Below are 22,462 nucleotides of genomic sequence, written 5' to 3' on the forward strand. Positions count from 1 at the left end.
CAGCTAATGTGTTGTGTAAGCAACAACCAAAGCATTTAAAGAGAGCATTAAGGTATTTGGCATAAAACACTCCTTATGCATGAGTCTGGCACTAAAATGCAGGAACGTCCTCTACGTTCTTCTCTAAACCAATCAGTCAAGGCCACTCAATTCCATATGTCTTCCAGAAAGACCTATGGAAGCATAAACAAGCATCTCCAATAGAAGTAAAAGACAAACTGTCAGGAAAGATTCACTTTATTAAATCTTAGTGACTTGTGACAGATAACTGGACCGTGTACACCAGCTTGAGTTTTTATTGTGGAGGAGCAAAAAAGCAGATAGCGATGACCGCCAGAGGCCAACTATTAGATAGCTCTTCCGTGCTATCAGCGGCCAGTAGCGCAAAGTTGCCTCATTGACCCTCCCCTACTCATAACCAGGCCTCCGCCCACATACGTAGCCTCTTTTTTTCCAGCTATAACACTATATCAAGCCCCTGGTCTTTTCCTCGCCCTACTCCTCCTCCTCCCATATCCACTCAGTCTCTGCTGGCAGTTCCCTAAAGCCCCCTGACCTCGCACCCCATGTCTCTCCTTCCAAACCATCACGCTATAAAGCCCGAAGCACTCACAGATAAGCAAACCCCAGAAATCATGCAGGCCCAGCAGCAGAGCAGATTGAGAGTCAGAGCTCAGTACCCAGGAGGTGCCTGTAGGCTAGAAACGCTGCAGATAGCACCACTGGATAGCTGGAGTGGGGAGCCAGACAACATGAAACTTCCTGCCCTCGTTACTGGACTTTCCTTTGCTTGCACAATGCCCCTGCCTCCCACACAACCACCTCCACGCCAACTCCACCTCCATTTTTGCCCTCTCTCTCTCCCTCTGTCTCTCTGATCCCCTCCTTCTTCCTTTCAGATAAAGAGAGGGCCTCGTTCCCTGCCGACTCAAACTGACAGCTCGAGCCAAAGGGCTCCACAAGCTTTTTTGGAAGGTCTTGTTTGTTTTCATCCATCTGTGAGCATGCAGCCACTGGGGAAAAGGAATGTGACATGTTCTATTAAAACAAAATAAAAAAGAAGATCGCACAGAGATCAATGTCTTCTGAAGTTGAGCTTTGTTCAGTGCTTTAACTGTAGTCCTTTGAGGCAGATTAAGGCTGACAAACCATTTATAGTTGTTTTGTTTGCCGAGATGATTGCTTCCAAGCTACAATGAGAACTGCCATATGCCACTCATCAGCTAAAAGTAGCACACTTTAAACAACGTTCCTCTTATGAGTTTCCCTTTAAGGAAAGGACATAAAGGACGACCGCTTGTCTGTATTATCCAGAGACTACACACATCATTGAAACAATGGGAGGGGAAGAACACAAATTTACGGTTCGAGAATGCACTGGGGCAAGGCAACAGATGCTTTCAGGGGATAAAAATAGTCCTGTAGTGACAATTTGTGAGCTAGTTTATGTTCAAAAGGTTTGAGCTGATGTTTTCTTAGGTGGCACTAAATAATCCTCTTGGGCACCTTTACCTTGAACAGGCGACATGTTCCAAGATTAAAAAATAACTCTCTAACTACCTCTTATTAGCATGCAGTCACTTCCAAAAGTCCACGGGACAGTTTTCACTGTAACATGCATACATGCAACCTTCCTGCAGTGAAAAATGGATTTATAGCACAAAAGCAAAAGTCTTTTTAAGCATTTTTTTCATATGTGTGAGCAGAAACATCCGTCACTGACAGTCACTGGAGGAAGATATAAAACTCTGACATCGAAATTGCAGCTCAGGCGAACACAGCGCTGATCAATGCCAATAAAACGAGGCCCTTTTTGCCAAGGTAGCATAGGACACCTTCCTGCAATTTAATCAGTCAGTCAGCCAGAATTAATGTTCCTAATATCATGATTTCTCCATTACTCTATTTAACATAATTAAAATGTCGAGCGCCGGGGCCATAAAGCGGGTCGTTGGAGATTGTAATTCTGCCGTAAAGCTATGAAGCATGAAAATGTCACTTACCGAGTAGCCACGGCCTGACAGCGAGTGAGTGGAACTCTGTAGGGAGAGAGAGGAGAACAGGGATGACCTTTAAGGAGTGTTTCGCTCGCTCACGCTGACATGATGAAGCAGCGTAGCTTTAATATCAGTATTCACATTAACCTTTTACCCGCCCTACCATGCACCCCACGCCTGCTCACTTTGCTACCATTCATTCTGTTCTGAACAACAGGGGTAGCTGGTCTAAAAACAAAAAGTCCCATACTACAAATACACCGTGGAAAACATGGTCCACATCTGTGTAAATACAACAGTGAGATACTGGGTGTACTGGTCTGTCCTCATAATGCGCTGCAGTGCTACATGTGAAAATTAAGTATCATTTATTGGCTTGAATTTAGTTCCCATAGACGTCAACAGACGAATGAGAGGGACTCCATCACCTTCATCAGGAGACAAATTAAAAAACTATTTGATACAGGAATTATTTTATAGCTGAAGATTTTAAGTGTCTGTTTAGTGCTAAAAAAAAACTCCTTAGATTAGGAAGAGCACCACAACAAGCTTTCTTTGGATGACTGGGCAGATATTTCACCATCGGTAAATATGGTGCATAAAAATAAGAGCTAATTTCCAAAATCATAGTCTTTCATAGCCTAACATTTTCAGTGTTCCCACCATGTTCATCTCTATAAAAAATAAAGAAATCTCTGTATGCATGTGTGTTGTTTGAATTTCTCAACAACAGTCTATCAGGTCCGACACGAACTTGTTGGGAAGGTGTCATTGTGGGGTCCTGCGGATTAGGGTGAGGCCGTTCTATGTCATCATCCTTGACCTTTATGCTGATGCACTCTTTTGTGTCCACACAATGACACCATTTCAGGTAACATAGTTTCTAAATAACAGCGCACTGTCAATGACATCAAACGACAACAGGCACTCACTAATAATAAAGGGATCCATGCATCAGTGCGTTCTCTACGTTTCTATCAACTTTTCTTCTAAGCAGCTTCAAATTTGGCGAGTGTTTGAATGAGGGACGGCCTCTTTTCAGGGCCTTCTCCCTGTTGCTAGACAACAGTGATTTGTAACCTCACGATGTCACGATGAGGTCACGAATTCCCGTCACTAGATTTGTCACCCATTTAAATAACGTGTCTTATATATGAAGCTCTATGAGCAAAAATTGATCTGTTGTCACAGATCAAAGTCATCCTGCACACTGGAACGTCATCCTTTGATGATGCTGACATTCTTGTGATGGTGGACAGAGTTACAAAAGAAAGAAAGTGTAAAAATTATACACAGTGCCCATCAATTTTATGAGGTCTTTTACTTGTCTGTGTTTTATCTGTCCCTTTTTTATTCAGGATAAATATCTCTTTATGCAGTAAGGGACGTGTTTCGGCCCATTTAACTCCCGTGCTTTCTAATGCAGTCCTCTAAATACTGAACAAGAGCAGTATGGAGGCAGAAAAGGCTTGGTTTTGTTCTGTTCTCTTGCTCTGTCTGTCAGCGCCCAGCACGAATACCAATCTCAAAATCCCTCCCTCCACTTCCACTTTTCACTGCTTTTATTCCTCTGTCTAGATTGGCAATTTCTCCCCCCTGGTCTCTGGAGGAGACTTTTCTGCTAGACCAATTTCATCCATAGGTCCACCTTCAATCCAAAACGACCTCCCCCACACCTTCACCGCCACTGCCTCCCTTGTTTTGCACCCTCGCAATGTCCCTCATCCATTCTCCCACACCTGCTCAAAGCATCAGCCCTTGTCAACGCCTGTGTGCCCGTCTGATTTGCAGGACGGCTCCTGTGGTGACGATTAGGGAGGAGTCCTGCTGCGAACCGGAAAGTAGGCTCTGTGGGAATCAAAAGGCTATTCCCACTCTGCTCAACCTTTCTGCTATCCTCACTACCGCAACCAGAGAGGAGGCCAGAGTATGGGGCGTAAGAGCCGAACGGAAGGCAAAAATATGTGGATAAAAAAGGCCAAAAGCGTGTTTCAAGGAAAATGCGGTCTGTTGTTTATATGTGTGCGTGTTGTGAGTGCGTTAAAATGTGTGTACGTTCATGTGTTTGTGTGCGTAAGTGCATATGTGCATAGGTGGAGTGAGGCCAAGGCCATTTGGAACTAGCCTTACTATGTCGAGTTCATTCAACTTGCAGCATTCTGAGTAGAAAGAGAGGCTTATTTAAATGATAATGAGGGACAATCCATTGGATTTAGTGCTGGTGAAGGGAGAAAAAGAGGGGAGGGAAAGGGGGATCCATTAAAACGCCAGTGGTTCATAAGCCATAGGGTCGGCATACAGCTAAACACTCTCTCTTAAAAGCCATTATACATGGCTCTCAATGGATTTCTGCAGTGCTTAGGACTTCAAAAGGATTTAAGAACCCGCCCCCGAGAGAGAGAGTGTTGGGGGAGGGAGTAGGACAAGTATGTGTGTGGTGGCGATGGTGGTTGGTGGCGAAAGAGATGGGGCGGATGCTGGCGGCATTTAAGGGTTAACTAAACAGCCCCGGAGAAGAAAAATGTTACTAAATCCACCCCCTTATCCTCTCCCAATTTCCACGCCCCCTCCTCCACTCTTCCTGCAAAAAAAAAAGAAAGAAAGAAAGAAAGAAAAACATGGCGTTAAAAGGGGAGGGTCCTGTCCATCTTCTCCTAACCCAGACTATTGGTTTTTTACCGTTGCATGAAGGCCAGGAGGCGGGCCAATCACTACTAGTTGGACAATAATAAGAGAAAGGATGTGAACACGTATGCCCTCTGTGGCTGGAAAATAAGGTGGGTGGGTGGGTTTGGGTGCATGTGGGTGGATATGTTGGTGAATACAGTTTGGTTTTCGAGACGCCGACAGCAGCACAACTGCCACCCCCTCCTCTGCAGGACACAGTTACAGTGGAACCCACCCCCTCTCCCACCTCACATTTCCCTAATCCCTGCGTGGCTTAGTGCAGGGGCCCTACTGCACTGCAGGCACAATTACCTAGTCAAAATAAACAGATAAAGACCCGACCATGGCAATGAACAAACAGCATCCCCTGCATTTTTTCCTTTTTTTTTTTTACCCCCTGCTCACAAATTGATGCATGACTGTTTTTACAGGCAGGCGGGTGCGTCCGCATGTCGCATTTGTCTCCGTTTCCTTTGGCGGTAAGACAAGAGAAATCCATTTTACTTGTTGCCAATGCGGCATCATTAGTTAAGAGCTCTTAAAGCTGGGGAACCACTTTGATGTGGTGGAGCGTATTTTATGAAAATTAGCAGAGCTCTCAGTGCGGTGGTGGAGATTTCATGGAGCTGAAAAAGTAAGAGATATAAGGGAGACAATGACACGCTGTGTGTCACGTCCAGGCCTTCACCGGGTGGAATACAGCCAGCGAAGAAACACGAAAAGATGGAAGGAGAAAAAGAAAGATAAAGACAGGCAGAGGAGGAGAGATGGATTGATATAGATGGCGTGGCTACAGCGATCAACGTCTGTGCACCATTTATTTGGCAGCAGATTAGAGAGACATGCCACATCTAACACCGTCGCCGATTACAGCGTGCAATTTTCAACCGTGTTCTCCCCCCACCCCTCGCCATTACAGCAAGCACCACCACTTCCACCGCCCCCCTTCGTTCATGCCCCCTCCTTCTTAGTGCTTGTCGCATATCCCTGTCAGAGCTGTCAACAAGCGTTGGGCTTTTATCTGACAAGCCCGCCTCTTCCTCCTGACTTTTTCATTAAAAGACAGCCTTTTACACAAATTCAAGAAAAACAGTGCGGAGGGGGGATGCATGAGAGAAACTGAGCAGCGAGGCTTAGAAAAAAGAAAATGAAGATAGGAAAAAATTAGGCTGTTTTTTTTTCACGAGACTGAATTTTCGGTTGGAAATATGAATAACTTAAAACAATGTATTTAATAAGTTCTTTTAAATCTTTTTCCTTCCCATCATTTCAACCCTGCTGGAAAAGGAAGCTGCACATTTTCCTTCTCCTTCTTCCTCTCTTTCTCTCGCTCCTCCTGCTTTAGTCAGCTAAATGAACAGTCTGATTGAATTTAGTTAGGTTTGGGAGGCCTGCTTGACAGGCATTAGTTAGGAAGCATATTTCTACATTCATTTCAAATGAGCTGCTTGGGATTTTGCATAAATTCTCATTACTTCCCCTGTATTTAAATTGCATTATTTCATCCCTTATGCTGAACCAATGTCTGGTTTCCATTTTGCTTTGCCACCTACTCATCTTCTAAATGGGCTGGCATATGGATGCGGGCGCAGGGATAATTGGAACCGTTCCTTTAACTCGTTCCGTTCTGGGGTTGGTGAGGTCGACCCACACCTGGCTGAACCTGGTTATGTTTAAATTTAACTGGTCACGCTTCACGTAATGGCAAGCAAACTAGGTGATATTGTGTGACCAGTCCTTTCTATGCGCTGTTAACCAACTACCCTCGGGAGCTTGGAAAGAAAAGCATCTGGACTTCTTTAAGTTTTGGTGCAGAAGCTTTTCTTTCCAAGCTGCTTAGCCTACGATGACCTGGATGACCGAGAAGCTTCACAGACACATTAACCAACTAGCATTCTTCCCAACACAAAGAGGCTATCTGAGATTAGAGTTTGGGTCTCGTCTGTGGACTCACCTCACTGAGCTGCTCTTTGGAGTTGCTCCTGTGTGGTCGACTGAGTTCAGTCTCGTCCTCGCCAACTTTGACTGGATGAAGAGCCAAAGGTTTGATCTGCAGAACACACAAGACATGATGCCATCGTCTAAAAATGTAGTCATAGAATCGACCATGCCACTACTTAAAGACACTGACTTATTGTATTTTTTTTCAGAAACAAATTTAAAAGCTGCAACAGCTTTTTGCTATAACAAGATGGCAAAGAGAAGAAGACTGAAATATTTACACAGACCAGAGAAAAACAACAATTTAAAACTATCTTGTTGAGAGCTAAGTGTACTTCATAACTGTGGTGGGCGCACATTTTAGTCTCACCTACTTTGTGTAATGCAACAAACTATAGAAACCTCTATTAATATTCATGCCATCTAAAATTGTACAGAAGGCTGGGTTGTTGATTGCTGATTGCCCTCTATCGCTGCATTTTCCAATTCAGTGTCAGCCCATGCAACAAGATCTAATAACACCAAACATTTAATCACGCTAGAAAGATTTTAGTTGTGCATTAGCCAACTTTATATCTGACTGACAGAAATGACACACAAACACAATAATTGCAAAGAAGACTAAAGTAAAAAACAAAAACAATACATTGCACACAATGGTACATGAGAAAAGAATAGCAGAACTCTGATCTACCTGCAAATATGTGAAATTTATTAACCCTTTAAGACCTACCATAGAACCAAGTCCGCCAGAGCTTATATTATATTTTTACATGCTGTGGAGCCATTTCTGGGAGCATTTCAAGTTGATATACATCAATACAACCATTATAGCCAAAATTTTAATAATATGCATTAAGTGCATAGTAATTACATAAATTGCAAAAAAGTGCAATAAACTACAAAAAATTTGAAAATCGTTTTTGTTTTCTTAACATATATTTCTAGTTAGAGAAATTTAAGAGAAACTGTAAATACAAAAAAGTTGCACAAAATAGTTTCCCACCACAGGAAATTTATTTTAAGTGTCTTCATAGTTTTATTTTTGAAATACACCAATTTTTATATACTGCAGGAAAAACGAAAATAAATATTAGAGTGCAAATTTGCAAAAAAAAAAACAGCATATGCATCAAAATAAACTATTTCCAGCAGTGCAATTTGAGTACTAAGCATCGCAGAAACGACACAGAAAGTCATAAAGTCAAACATAACTTTTAAAAACACCAGTATAGGCCCATGAGGCCCTGATGGTAAAAAAAACTACATTTCTGCAAAATGACGTCACTTCCAGTTTCGGGCAGGTCATGTCGGACATGCGAGAGTTCACGCTGATGGTCGTAGGAAGTGTTACAAACAGCTGATTGGATCGGCAAAGCCTGTTTCTGGAATATTATGTTTTTGTTGCTGCAAGTGCTTTTTATGCAGTTTTTGCAAAGCTATATGTGGAAGGAAACTGTGACCTAGGACAAGCTGATGACATAAGATCTAAGTACAACTCCTCCGGTTTCATATGCAAAAAAATTATTGCGCTAGCTCACGTGGTTGCAGAGCTACCGGGATTTAAAAATAGTTACACAAAACGGAGCGTGCCCGCTCTGACCGGCTTTAAAGGGTTAAAATACTTTTTCATTCACTTGGTTTCCTGTCAAACCGCAACCAGCAGTGGAAGTGGAAGTTTTTTTAATCATTTATAACAAGTCTGTTAAACTGTGTCTTATATTCCAGCTCATGTTATTTCCTCTAACTTAGTCGAATGTACTTTGAACCAGGTGACTATGTAAAGCACAGTCGAATAAAAATGGGTTCAACTGACCATGGAACACAGCCTTTCAAAGGAAATACAATGAGTGTGTGAGAGTCAGTTTATACTTTGGTTAAATGCAAAATCGAACTGGCTGCAACAAAAACACCTGGAACGCAAAACCTCAACCAACAGGTGCTGGTCGCACCAGCCAGCATGGGTAATGCAGCAGGGCAAATTAAGTAAACACAACTGTGCTGGGTTTACTTAATTGAAGGGATCAGTGCAAATGCAGTTGCTCCGTGTTGAGCTTGACTGATTTATTTAACTATAAGTCTAGTCAGCATAGTTCAGCTTGAGTGAAATAACATTTCCTTCTTGATCACATACTGTACATTAGATAATGTGAGGACACACCCGATCATACTTTGGGTAGGCAAAATTAACCAGGACAGAATAGCTCTGACCTGTAATATCCTTACCTTGGCTGAAAAATGAAAAAGCAAATAATATGCTGCTGGACTAAAATTCCAGTCCAGCCCAGTTCCTCAGTTAGCTCTAAAAGCTCCATAAGCTAACTTTAAAAGGCCGGAATGACCAAGCAAAAACTTAAAGGTAACGTGAACTATGAGTAGATAATACTGCAGACAATGTTGACATGTGTATAACATTTTAGAGAAAAAAAACTTACTATTTAGCACATACAGAATATCAAATAAAAGTTGATGTAATGTAAAATCATGGCGAAACCAAAACCTGACAGCCCTAATGCTAACATGGATGGTTTGCTTTATTGTAGGCCATCAAGTCCCACAGTTGGTGTGCAACCAAATTCCCAGCCAGATGGGAGGTTGGCGAGCTAAGCAAGGAAGACTGTGTGCTGCTGCAGGATCAGCCAATCACAATGTCCCGTGCTGCTTCCCCACCTTGGAGTACAGCAGCAATGGCCGCGGGGTGTAATCCATTTGACTAGCAGTTTGCGTGTAGCAGCTCCCCCGGTGGCAAGTATGGTGTCTGGCCCCGGTCTCCTGATCTCCACTGTAATTTAAGCAGATCACTGCTACAATTAACCTTTCCCGGTAAATATCAATTATGGCCCCCGGCTGGGCTAGAATTAAAAGGGTCATCAGCTAATCTGACAGGTCCTGTACGGTACCACCTGGCTGGGAGAGAGGGAGGGAGGCAGGGCGGCAGAGAGAGAGAATGTTTGTCTACCCTTGTGCCCACCAGCTCACAAGCCAAGTAGACACAATTCCCTTTTAATTACCCTGCTGCCGCCAGGGCAAGCATGCTGATTGGCCAAGGGGCATTAGCATCGTGCTGAGGTCAATAGTGACAGGATAGGGGTAGGGTGGGGTGAGCATGGAGGAGCAGTGGGGGGGAGCTGCCGCCTAGCAATCAGGGTGTAGAAATGGAAGGAAGAGAGACCTGGCAGGTGGGCCTAATTAGGTTTGACTTCCACCTCTACCCGCCTCTCCCTCGGTCTCTCTCGCTCTCTCTCAACTAGCTGTCAGCCTAATCACTCCTTGAATCTCAAAATAGATGGTGGCCCTTTTGATTTCCTCCTCTCAAGGAGAGCACAAACAGAGCAATCCTCCTTGGCAGGGAGGCAAGCACGTCAGTAGAGACGGAGCGTCGAGGTACAGCCACAGTTGTGTTGCTGTCAAGTGCTGGCGCTGAATACTTTGTTTACTCAGCATCAGCGTTGCTGACACATTCCCAAAGTGCCCAAAGTGCTTCCGTCTCCTCAGGGACTTTGGGGTTACATTTCCCAGTCAGCAATCAATTTGGCTATTGATCAAAACACAGCTTCTAATTAGGCACCTAGGTTAATGATGTAGCGTGCAAAGACCGTTCCCCAACCTGCTGTTCAATTGCATGGGATAGCAATTGATCTAGGCAGGAATTCACCAACTCTGACAAGGGATTGGCAGCTTGGACTGCCTGTGATTAAGTGAGGGACTAATTTCCTGTCTGGGGAGGTGCTTAATTGGCCCTAAACTCCCAGCTATATAGCTTTCATGTTTTTTTTCCCCCTTTTCTTTTGTTGTATACTCATTAATGTTAAAGGACGAGTTAGTAAGCTTGACAATGGGACTAATTGTCTTTGCTAAAATTCAACTGCTTGCAAGTGGTGACAAAGTCCAAGGTTATAACTATTCTCTATTCCTAAATGATGTCTTTAAAATCCACTCTGGGCAAAACAGAAAGAAAACACTGTTATCACTGCTTCGAAATGTCACATAGTTTTTGTGAAAATAAACTTTATTTAGGTTTGTTCCAGACAGTATTAGGGGAAGGCTAATCAGGCTGTAGCAGCAACTAAATGTTCTTATTGTGATGCTATGTGAAGTGTGTAGAAACTGTGAGCACAGTCATGTAATACAGACTAGCTGAAAAAGTAATTAATTATAGTTACTAGTTACTTCTTCAAAAAAGTAACTGAGTTAGTAACTGAGTTACAAGATTCTAAAAGTAATGAATTACTTGAAAAGTAACTATTGTGTTACTTAAAAAAATGTTTAACCCTCTGGGCTCCAGGGTATAACTGGCCATTTTTAACCACTTTTGATTTTCCCTCCACATTTAACCTTTAAAAAATATTTACTTTGCCTTGTTTGGTGTCATTCTTTTCAGCACAACCTCACGTTTCTGAATTTATGGTTATGTTTTCATTTTGACACACCGTATTAACACAACTGATCTAAAATCACAGAAAAAACATAAAAACCGAGTAGAAAAAGATATATTTTTACTGCAACCATCACAAACATGTTTAATGAATCAAATTTCATAACTTTAAATGCAAATATAAATTGTCAATTTTAAAATCATATGCACAAGTTTTGCAAACAACAAAGTTATTTGCAGCTATTTACCTTTTACCCTCTTTTTTTTTATAACCATTTCAAACTATTTATATAACAATCAGGTGTTCTGCATTCAATATGTACGTCTTTCTCTCTCTCCCTCTCTCGCCGTCACCCCTAAAACTTCCCCCTCTTCCCCCTTCATGTTGTCATATCATTGTTTGATTGGTCAACATGGTACATTTTTCCACCAACACAAAAGGGCGTTTTTTTGTTTTGTTTTGTTATTTTTTGCTCAGAGAGTGCTCGCTGCGCTGTCCTTAGACGTTAAACGAGACGAAGCTATTGAGGAAAAAACGCCGCGTATACATTGTTTATCATCTACATCATGGTTTTACGTGGCCTATCAACACAATTTAAAAAAATATTCTTCCTCAGTCAAACAGCAGCACTCATGCGATTGTTTTGCCTCCTTAGCTCCAGGTGTTGTGCTAGACAGTGATCGTGATCACCGTCCGCAGCTGCTTAAAGCTGTAGCGCCCAGATTACTTACAGCTACTTCCTGCAACTGATATAAGGTGCGGTAAGCTGAACACAGCTTCAACCGTCTGTTTGTTGAAAAATAGTAACGTGACCGCATTCTCTTGTTAGTAACGGTATTGTAACAATAGGAATAGTAATACTCGTTAGTGAAATAAGTAATGCCGTTAGTAACGCCGTTACTTGTAATGCCGTTATAACCATCACTGGTCATTTGATGCAGGGCTGTATTAATACCAAACGAGCAGCTCGTGAGTCTTGACTATAAATTCTACATTTGGCAGCTCTTAGTGAAAACTGCAGGGATAACTAATTATTCAAAAGTGTTTTTAAACTTGACTTTTTTCATCCATCCATTTTCTTCCACTTATCTAGGGCTGGGTGTAGGGGAAGCTAGCTAAGCAGAGATCCCAGACCCCCATCTCCCCAGCCACCTCCTCCACTTTATCCAGGAGTACACTGAAACGTTCCTAGACCAGCAGAGATATAGTCTCCTCCAGCGTGGCCTCCTTCCTGTAGGACATCCCTGCATCATCTCACCTAGAAGACCCAGGAGGCATCCTTGTCAGATGCCCAAACCATCCAAAAATTGCAAATGCAACCTGCCTCTCACTGTCACTCTTGTGATTGCATCTGAATGACGCCATTAAGACCATTAAATGACCAGCATCTGAATTCCAGACAACAGAGTTAATGAAACCAACAATGAGCAAACAACAATGCTACGTATCCCATATCTGAAAAGGATACAGTAATGTGTGTGTGAGTGAGACTGGGGAGATGACTTAAGACTACAGAGAGAAGAGAAATAGGAGGAAAAAAACACAGCTTCACTTAGCTGGCCTGTGTTTTACATGAATAATGTACTGGAAATTAGCTCCATTAGTCTCGGTATTGAACATGTCTGCAGACCATCTCTGGAGGTTGCTGCTCTGTGCTCTTTAATTATCTTCAAAAGGCCCTCCAGCATCTTAATTTCCCCCCAAATTGAGTAGGGCCGACGTGGGTCTCCTCATTTATACTACTCTAACCCTGGGTGAAGTCGCAAAGCCCCTCTGCGTAGAAAGGGTTAGACATAGATGGACATAGTAGTGGCTCATATCTGCTCAGGCTTGGCTAAGTTTCTTTTTCCATTCACTCTTCCGCCCTCTTCCTGCAGTGTCTATCAATCGGCAGCTTGTCAGCAGGGAGCTGGCAGGAGGCTCGCGGGTGATGCTTTGTTGTACTGCTCCTTTGATCCTCCCTCCTTCTTCACCTTGCAGGGGGTTTTATGGGGGCATCGAATGACTGCGTGGTCTCCCACCTTTTCCCTCCTTGAATCAAAGAAGCTGTTAGCTCTGCCCTCGATTTTCCTCTCCTTTCTCCAGTTCCTCTGTTCGCTCTGCCTTGTCTCTCCCTAGCCTGCCGTCACCTGTCAACAGTGCTGAGGGAGGCTGTGATTTGGCCTTGTTCCAGTGTCAGTCCTCATTACCCTAAGATCTTGGACCTTGCCTCCCACACACACTCCCTTCTTTCTGCTATTCTTCTCTACGGGCTTCCCCTGCACAGAGTGAGGAGGAGATGAGGGGCAATACAAGAAGGCCTGAAGATGACTGATAGAGATCCTTCCTCTAATTTGTTCTGAAAAGTGTCCTGCGCAAAGGACCCTCACCCCCATTAACCCAACAACAGGCTGCTACCGCTGCTCAGGGAGCACATGTGTGTGTGCGTGTGTCTATCTGGGATCGTGTATGTGTGTGAAGGTGGCCCGGTGGTGCGGCAGGCAAAGGCACCTCCGCGCTCAGTGCCGAGCTCCGGCACCGGCTCAATCTATCGGCTCATTATCCCTCCCGCCCAAGCTGGGGCGCAGACAAGTGCACTTTAGGGCCACAGGCCAAATTGATTCATCTGCCTTCATTTTCTTCAGGCGCAGAAGTGGCAGCTGCTTGGAGGCAGGGAAAGGAGCTATAAGATGGTGAGACACACAGACAGGAGAGAGGCAAGGAGAGAGACTCTGTACGCGAGTGAGATAAAGGAAGGATGCATCGAGAGAGAAAGAGAGGTATTCCTGACTTTGTTCCTCATCCATGCGTTATTTTACTTTCCCTCTCTCTCTCCCTCTACAGCACAACCAACACCTCCCTCCCTTGAATCGCTATCAATACATGCACTCACTCCCCCACCAAGTCCCAAGTTGGAAATTAGCCCAAGGACAAGCAAGTGGATTTACTACAGGGAGCGCAAATGGATTTTTGCTTTTATTTTGACGAGTCCCAGTGTATCCATTACAGCTTTTAATCATACATTATTCATAGAGCTCACTTTATAATAAATGACCACATAAAAAGGGATACACATATTATACAAGTCCTAAAATGCCCCCATAACGCTGTCTCCTACTGCACTCAGAACTACATCACATTTGTAAGCTGGTTTACAAATACGAGCCTGTGATGGTGTTTCCATTCCAAGCGCCGACGCCAGGACACGACAAGAGTCGGCAGATTAAAAGCCACGCTGCATATAAATGAGGTACTGTGCAAACAAATGAGAAGGTGTGACCTATTAGCCATTTGTGTCCTCTGCACAAAATTGCAGTGTAGAATGCAGCCGAGTGTAAAGCTAACAGGGGTGGCCACTGCAACCGCCCCGCACTGTAACAAAGCAGTCAACCTGAAAGCAGAGCCACCTACTCGGCCTGATTCCCAGCCAACGGGGACCTCAGGAGAGCCTGAGTGTCCCGCAGGGCCCCATCTAAAACAGATGAACTGGGGAGAAGAGCATTCCCTCTGGGCCCTGGGTCTCTCCAATCACTCTCACCATATGCCTCCTGGGGGAGTGAGGGAACAAGGCAAGAGAGGAGGAAGGGGAGGTGCATCTGCTCCCAAATACGAACCTATCCCTCAGCACCTGTCCCCGGGGTTCACTGACAACTGCAACCAACAGACACACACACACACACCTTACCTGTCATCCAAGACCATAGGAACAGTATCTGTCCTGAACAGATGAGCCCCTTACAGCGGAAACACCCCAGCCCCCTCCTCTCCCTCTCAACTCTCACTCCAAGGCAACCATTTCTCAAAGCTACAAACAACAATTAGGAGGATGATGTCAAAATGCTAATGATGTTATTGGAAGGAAAACAAGGAAGCAGTGCTGTGGATCTGCGTCTTGCTCTCCAATTGTGAAGCCTCTTCTTTATTTCTTGTTTTTTTGCGAGACACGCACAGCTTCCACTTCGGTGTACAAAGGTTCGCAAAGCTCTTATGCATGCTTACAAGAAAAATTCAAATGGTGATCATATTGGAGGCTGCTTATTTTTCCCCAACTTGCATAATCATTTGCAAGTCAAAGTTCACTTTGACTTTCAAAAAAAAAAAGAAGAAAAAGGGCACGTTCAAAGTCTCAGTAAACCAATTTCAGGTTGTGGTACATGCTGCTGGAAATGCCACATTTGCACTTTGTGTTCAGCTAAACCTTTAGGAGCGTAAGAGAGAAAATGATTTATTCATTCATTTTCAGGTGTGTGTGCCTTTACAGCCGTCTCAGCCGTCCTTTCCAATCGCCAAGTTAAAGTGAAAATAGATCTGTATTCTCTCCAACAGATCAGAAAATAAGAATAAAAATTAACTGTTTACACGTAACATTGTGTCTCTCAAACAGAGATGTGTGACTGATTGGAGGCATTTTCACTGCAGAACATATGTTACAAATGAGTTCCTTATGTCTTAGTTACATCATAATTCAGTATTGTAAAAGATACATGCAGTAAATAAAGAGGGCTTTTTGCCTATAGTGAGTGTTGACTCTAATAACGGTAGGATGGAAAATTGTGCCGAAGGTTTTGAGTGGAATGGATTTATCACTTATGACTCTCAACTACATCGCCCTTAAGTGGACAGAGATAAGACTGGTGTAAACAGTCTTATCAGCTGATAAGAGTCTGTTGGCGGGACAGCTCAGTGGTCCAGACAGATGTCGAAATGACACACGGTGTTTGGCTACACACGGAGATTTTCACAACTTGAATTCACAAGTTAACTGAAAATCAAAGCCAGAACTGCTCTCTGTAAATATGAAGCAAATCCAGATGAAGGTCACGCAATAAACAAAAGTACTGACAGCAGTTATCAGTATTATCATTAATGTATAACATTCTAGTCACTGCTCTCAGCCTAACCCCAGTTTCTTCAAAGATCAAGTTATTTTTTAATAAATGACTTGATTTCTACATTTTAATTTGCCTCTGATAAATTACACACAGGGCACTGTGCACCACTGATCCATGGGCAAAGACCATTCAGCTGCCGTGAAACCATTAATTATTTTTTAACACTTGAAAATGATCTTATTAGTTGTAAAAATTACATTTTTGGAAGTGCAACATTCACACTCTCTCCTGTGTCTGCACCTGATAACTTTGTCACCCTCACACGTACTATAAGAAATGTTTAATTTCCTCTAATGTAATCTGAAATAATTATCAGTTGAAGCTGACATTCGCACTGCAAAAAGGCTCCTTTTAACAAATTCACCGAAAGCACACACACACACGCGCGCATGCACACACACAACTTAAAATACCTATCACTCACTGCAGCATAATTAAAACACTGAAGATGAGATTGTTGGTTAAAAGGAAATGAGCAAGTCATTAAAAGATAGACAGTTGAAGAAGAGTCCTAAACTTTTAGTTGGTTTAACTTTAGACTGTGTTCTTCAGTTGGTTGGGGCAATAGGTCATTAACAGGAATGTCGGGGTGATATCATATTTTCTAATCAATATGTGGCCAACCAGCACGGGGCAGAGGATGAGCTATGGGACTGCATAAAGGGAAAGTATAAAATGAGTAATATTTCTGAATCATGCTCTTGTGCTGGGTCTCTGGATTTAAAATTAGTCCCCTTTCAAGAGCTGTGACCAAGAAGCTGATCCTAAATGATCTTAACTGTATCTTGTTTATTTGTTTAGTGTGTAAACCTTTTACTTTACAGCTGACATACATATCAGCGCCAGTATGCCTGTAATAAGAATCTATTCTGCAACATAATATATTATTATGAGTATATTCATGGGGCTCCAGTTACAATGAACAGCAGCAGAAGCTAAGACAGCTCACAGGAAAACTAACCGCCAAAGCCAGTTCAAGAATCTTAAACCTAATAACAGACAGACTCAGGAGAACAAAGAACACACAATGTTTGAATTTTATTCAGAGCTAACTATGAGGCAATAAAGTGAAGAAAAAAACACGAAGAAGCTGTGTAATATTTGGACATTTAAGTCCTGGTGCTGTAGCAACGTATGCTAGAGCTAACCTGTGAGACTTGTGAGGAGGTGAGGCATGTCATCAGAGGTAACTGAAAGTTAAGAGGAAAGAGACAGAAAGAGGGAGTTTTCGAAAGAGAGAGAGGTGAGGTAAATGGAAGGATTCGCGAGGTAGTTTGCAGTCAAAGAGTGTGAGAGAGAGACCGGGAGAGACAGCCAGAGTGCTCTGGGCTTTTTAATAGGAGGCAGATGCAACACATGTAATGAATCAGCTTCGGTTCGACGCTGCTTCCCTCTGATGTCTGAGCGCTGGCCCTGCCCTTGGAAAACTTCTGGGACGTTATCTCATGCCTGCATAGCACACAGTACCAGTAAATTTTGCAGGAAGTGTTATGTGTTAGATGAAGGTGGGGAAGGGGAGGTAGGAGTGCTGTGTGTATTGGCACACTCATATGCATTTATCTGTGGTATGTGTGTGTGTGTGTGTGTGTGCATGTGTGTAACTTTAGGTATTTGAAGAAGAAGAAGAAGATGAAGACTCGGGCAGCAGCTTAGAAAGGGCGCAGACCCTGACTAAAAACAATTGTCTATGTATATGTGTGTATGTATATGTGTGTATGTATATGTGTCTATGTATATGTGTGTATGTATATGTGTGTATGTATATGTGTCTATGTATATGTATATGTGTCTATGTATATGTGTGTATGTATATGTGTGTATGTATATGTGTGTATGTATATGTGTGTATGTATATGTGTCTATGTATATGTGTGTATGTATATGTGTGTATGTATATGTGTCTATGTATATGTGTGTATGTATATGTGTGTATGTATATGTGTCTATGTATATGTATATGTGTCTATGTATATGTGTGTATGTATATGTGTGTATGTATATGTGTGTATGTATATGTGTCTATGTATATGTGTGTATGTATATGTGTGTATGTATATGTGTCTATGTATATGTATATGTGTCTATGTATATGTGTGTATGTATATGTGTGTATGTATATGTGTGTATGTATATGTGTCTATGTATATGTGTGTATGTATATGTGTGTATGTATATGTGTGTATGTATATGTGTCTATGTATATGTGTGTATGTATATGTGTCTATGTATATGTGTGTATGTATATGTGTCTATGTATATGTGTCTATGTATATGTGTGTATGTATATGTGTGTATGTATATGTGTCTATGTATATGTGTGTATGTATATGTGTCTATGTATATGTGTGTATGTATATGTGTCTATGTATATGTGTCTATGTATATGTGTGTATGTATATGTGTCTATGTATATGTGTGTATGTATATGTGTCTATGTATATGTGTCTATGTATATGTGTGTATGTATATGTGTGTATGTATATGTGTGTATGTATATTGGCCATTTATGCTGTAAAACTGTGTAAAGCTTGTCTCTTTATGTCAGGTGAATTTAACACAGCCAATGAAGATGTTATGACAGCAGTCTGGTTCTGCTCACCGGAGTCTATAAGCACATTATATCAAGATGAAGATGTAATGTCTTCTAATACAGACCAACAAGCCCAACTTGCAGCTAGATGAACTGAGGAATAGTTTACTGGGATACTAAATGGAGCAATGCAATCATGTAAGTTATTAGTTTCCATCATCCATCCATCTTCTTCCATTTATCCAATTCAGGGTTGCTGAGGGGTGATGGAGGGCTGGAGCCTATCCTAGCCGGGTACACCCTGGAAAGGCTGTCAGTCTGTCGCAGGGCTAACACAGAGAAACAGACAACCATTCACACCCATGGACAATTTAGAATGACCAGTTATTCTAACCCCACTAACTGCATGTTTTTAGACTGTGAGAGGAAGCTGAAGTACCCGGAGAGAACCTCCTGCAGGGGGAGAACATGCAAACTCCCCACAGAAAGGCACCCGAAGATGGCGAATTCAAACCCAGGACCTTCTTGCGCTGAGGCATCAGTGCTAACTACCATGCCAATTAGAAAGAAACTAATGACTTCAATGAAAAGTTCACCTATTATTAGGTTAGTTAGGTTAGTTATTATTAGTTTCTAATGAAAACGCCGAATTAAAATGTTCTTGACGTAAGTTTTGTTTAGGATTTATTTTTTAAACAACAATTTAACAGCATAGTTTCACTATAAAAATGGATTCCACCTTATACTTAGTAACACTGTTTACAGGAAATACCCTTTGTATAGTTCTCTGTTATGTTTGTGTATTCTTGCAAAAGCAAGCTGCTTAAGTTAACATAATAGTTAATAGTTAATAAAAAAGCAGAAATCTTGTACTTTCTTGGAACCTCCTTTTGTGTAGATATCCTTTAAATAATCAATATACAAATAAGACATAAAATGGTATTTCTTTATATATATACATATATATAAAGAACAATATCCCAAAATCACAGTTATAAATAAAAACAAACACATATTTGGCTCATTCCTCCTCCTAAAGTGCCCTTATAGCCAAGTCGTTTTTCCCAAGGAAAGGATCATCGTTCTCTTTGGATGTGCAGTAAATTGGTAGATTGGTAACGCATTACGGTGCCGTCACACAGGCATTTATCTACCTCTACATACAGGCCTGCATACGGAATGTTTTAAATCCTTATAAGCCCAGATGCAGAAAGCATGCAGCCTGTGTACCTGACATGCAAAAATGTGAAGGATGGAGGGTCAAAAAGACAGTGAGAAGACAGAGTCATTTATAAGAGAAGGAAATTGGGTGGAGACCAATAGTAGATTAAAAAGTGGTAAAGAGAGAGGTAGAGGTTGGACAGAACTGTGGATTACTCCTCACAGAACTATAATGCACCTATGAAAAGAGTAAAAAAGTATTTCAGATATGAAAGACGTCAGAAACAGAGAGTGGAACAGAGAAGGGAAGAGCAGAACCTAAACTATGCTAGAGGCTTCCTCCCTGTCATTTCGGTGTTTGACTATGACATGTGTCTATTTGCTGTCAGTCCTATCATTCTTGCTTGGACCTGAAGACACAGGTTTTAAAAGGAGTTTGAACAGGAGGAGGAGGAGGAAAAGGGAGGAGGGAAAGCAGATAAGATGAGAGGATTCTAAAGCTTTGGGTTGGTATGGAAATCAGGTCTTGGAAAAGAAAAAAAGAAATGCTGAAAACCAGATGGGATCAGCCGTTGACATGACAGCATCGAGCCTTGAGAGCGCAGATCTACTGCTCGTGCAATTACACGGTCGCATTTGCATCTATATGATCCCTCAAAATGCTGACATGTGTGGGGATTTGAGCGTTGCTATCTGTGAGTGCCTGTGCACTGTGTGTTTCTTTTCTGTGCGTTTGTGTGCGTGAAAGCATATTTGCAACATTAGCTGAGCTGACAGGCGCAGCTTGTTGAGGCTGTAGTTGGCAGAAGAGGATCATGTCAATTGTGTTAATAGGGATAATAGTTATTTAATAAGTGTACAAAGGAGGATAACTGTGCATTGTAATTAGCTAGGCCACTACAGCAAAGCTGCCGCTTATATCCTTCCATGATTAGGAACATATGGAACAGTCCACAGGATTTGACTAAAGTTTAAATGTAAATCTGTGCTGCAGAAAAGTGTTATACACTGATGTGGCTTAATTGAATACTAACCTGACCTCTTGTTGTTGTGGAATTGAGTGATTTCATTACCTGTCTGACTACATCATACAATGTCATGCAGCTGAATTATTTTATGCAAAGTATGCTGCTCTCCTTGTTGCTGAAGCTTTAAAATTGCAATATTTGTTTTGCTTGAAAAAAAATTCCAAGCGAGAGCAAACTGAGCTAAGGCAAATATTTGGCAACTGCGGAGGCCTGTTTCCATGTGGTATAATTGTCTTGTATTTTGCAGTTTAATGTGGATGCCCTGGATGATTCATGCATGAGCTCTCAGTTAACCTGCAGGTCTTAAGATGCACAAACAAGATTAACATGTAGGAAGTTTCTGAAATGTTTTGATTCACACTAATTTTGGACATGAGACAACTGGTTTCAGTAGCACCCACATTTTCTTCAGTGCAGCACAGACATGCTTAATACGACACCGTGCACATCAACACATATACTTACGAAACTCTCGAGTTACAGGATACATCTCCGTGTCTCCAAGAAAGCACAATGCCAGCACTGTCTCTGTCATGTAAAGTGGCTTTGTTCAGACTTGTGCGTGTGAAAGTATGGATCGCTCACTTGCTTTCGTGGAACCAACTGATGTCAGTAACAGTCATTTAACACACAAACGCAATCTAGTTGTAAGAAACACAATGTGTAAAAGCTTGCAAATGAATGTCAAGAGCTCACAGCATATGAACTACCAAGTGGGAGAAGAAGGAGCAGGGAGGTGAGCAGTGAATGAAGAAATGACAGGAGGATGTTGGGAGGCTTATTGTCTCGAGGAGCGGCCCATTCGACCTTGGCAGGGTGAGAAGTCAGGGGCTTCGGCCTCCCCGGGCACATAGCTGCCAGGGTAATTGTGCCGTGATCTTGACCTTGCATTGCTTAAATTTTGCCCTCCGTTCTCTCGATCCCTCCCTCTTTCTTTATCTCTCTCTTTCCCTTGTTGAAGCTGAAGAGAAGCTCGGATCTGCTCTCTGCTCTAATGATGTCAGTTCCCCCGAGGAGGCGTCTGTCTGCTGAATCTCAACAGCTAGCCTTCAAAGTCCCAGGCTGGACCAGGGCCTGGCGGGAGGGCCTGGAGGATGATGGAGGAGGATCAACTACACGCAGTAACCCCAACCAGAACAACGGCATGACATTCTCCTGAAGACAGCGACAAAGGTCCTGATCCTCTTACCCTGCTAATGTTAATCAAGGCCCTCAACAGTTAAAACATAAGAACATAAGATTCACCATGCAAACAAAACAAGAGATTGTTCAAGGTCAGTGCACAAGTTTCATAATGTGAAGAACTGAACAGGTACGAACTTCGAACTGAGAAGTCCCTTAGATTAAAGCTAACCTCTTTGGATTGCTCACCAGATTTTGAACAAGCCTCATCGTAATAAGACATGGACAAAACGTGTTGTCACACATTACACCTGAAACCCATCCTTTGGGCTAAAATTAGTTTAGACTCACTATCTGTTTTCATTTTCACATGCTGTTTCGTTAGATTTAGACACTAACTACAGGAACCAAAACTCCTTTCACAAGGTTCAACACGTTTAGGAAGCTCCATTTTATCAGCTCCACAGCAGAAATAATACATCTTCACCCCAAACTGCTAAATCTCAGAGTTTCTGTTCATCAGTTTTTTTGAATGGACAATAATGCATCTTCTAGGCTTTAAGTAGGTAAAATAGGTCCCCTAGCAGCCATCCCTATGGCAGTAAATTCAAATGACAAAAGCCACTCAGTGGATAATATAAACTCTTTAAACTCAAAAGCACAATGACTAAAAGTGCAATGCATGCTGCATTTTTGCCCCTTAAACCGTAAACAAATGCCTCTAGAAGCATATTCCATTATGAAAGCAGCCACGACAGTTCAGCTACTG

At 42.3% G+C, this 22,462-nt stretch overlaps 1 protein-coding gene across 9 annotated transcripts in view; it reads right to left on the reverse strand.

Moving 5' to 3' along the window:
* fbrsl1 (fibrosin-like 1) overlaps nt 1–22,462 on the reverse strand; it is a 286,791-nt gene that overhangs the window by 147,786 nt on the left and 116,543 nt on the right. For all 9 annotated transcript variants that reach the window (XM_085424377.1, XM_085424379.1, XM_085424378.1 and 6 more), the window contains exons 3-4: nt 6,619–6,714; nt 2,004–2,039 (exon numbers count right to left, since the gene is read on the reverse strand). In XM_085424377.1, the coding sequence (XP_085280503.1) occupies nt 2,004–2,039; nt 6,619–6,714 (132 nt within the window). The remainder of the gene's footprint in view (nt 1–2,003; nt 2,040–6,618; nt 6,715–22,462) is intronic.

Source organism: Rhamphochromis longiceps, linkage group LG12 (genome assembly GCF_057381845.1).
Source record: "Rhamphochromis longiceps isolate RC_006_pf linkage group LG12, R_longiceps_female_GT1.1, whole genome shotgun sequence".
Lineage (NCBI taxonomy): Eukaryota > Metazoa > Chordata > Actinopteri > Cichliformes > Cichlidae > Rhamphochromis > Rhamphochromis longiceps.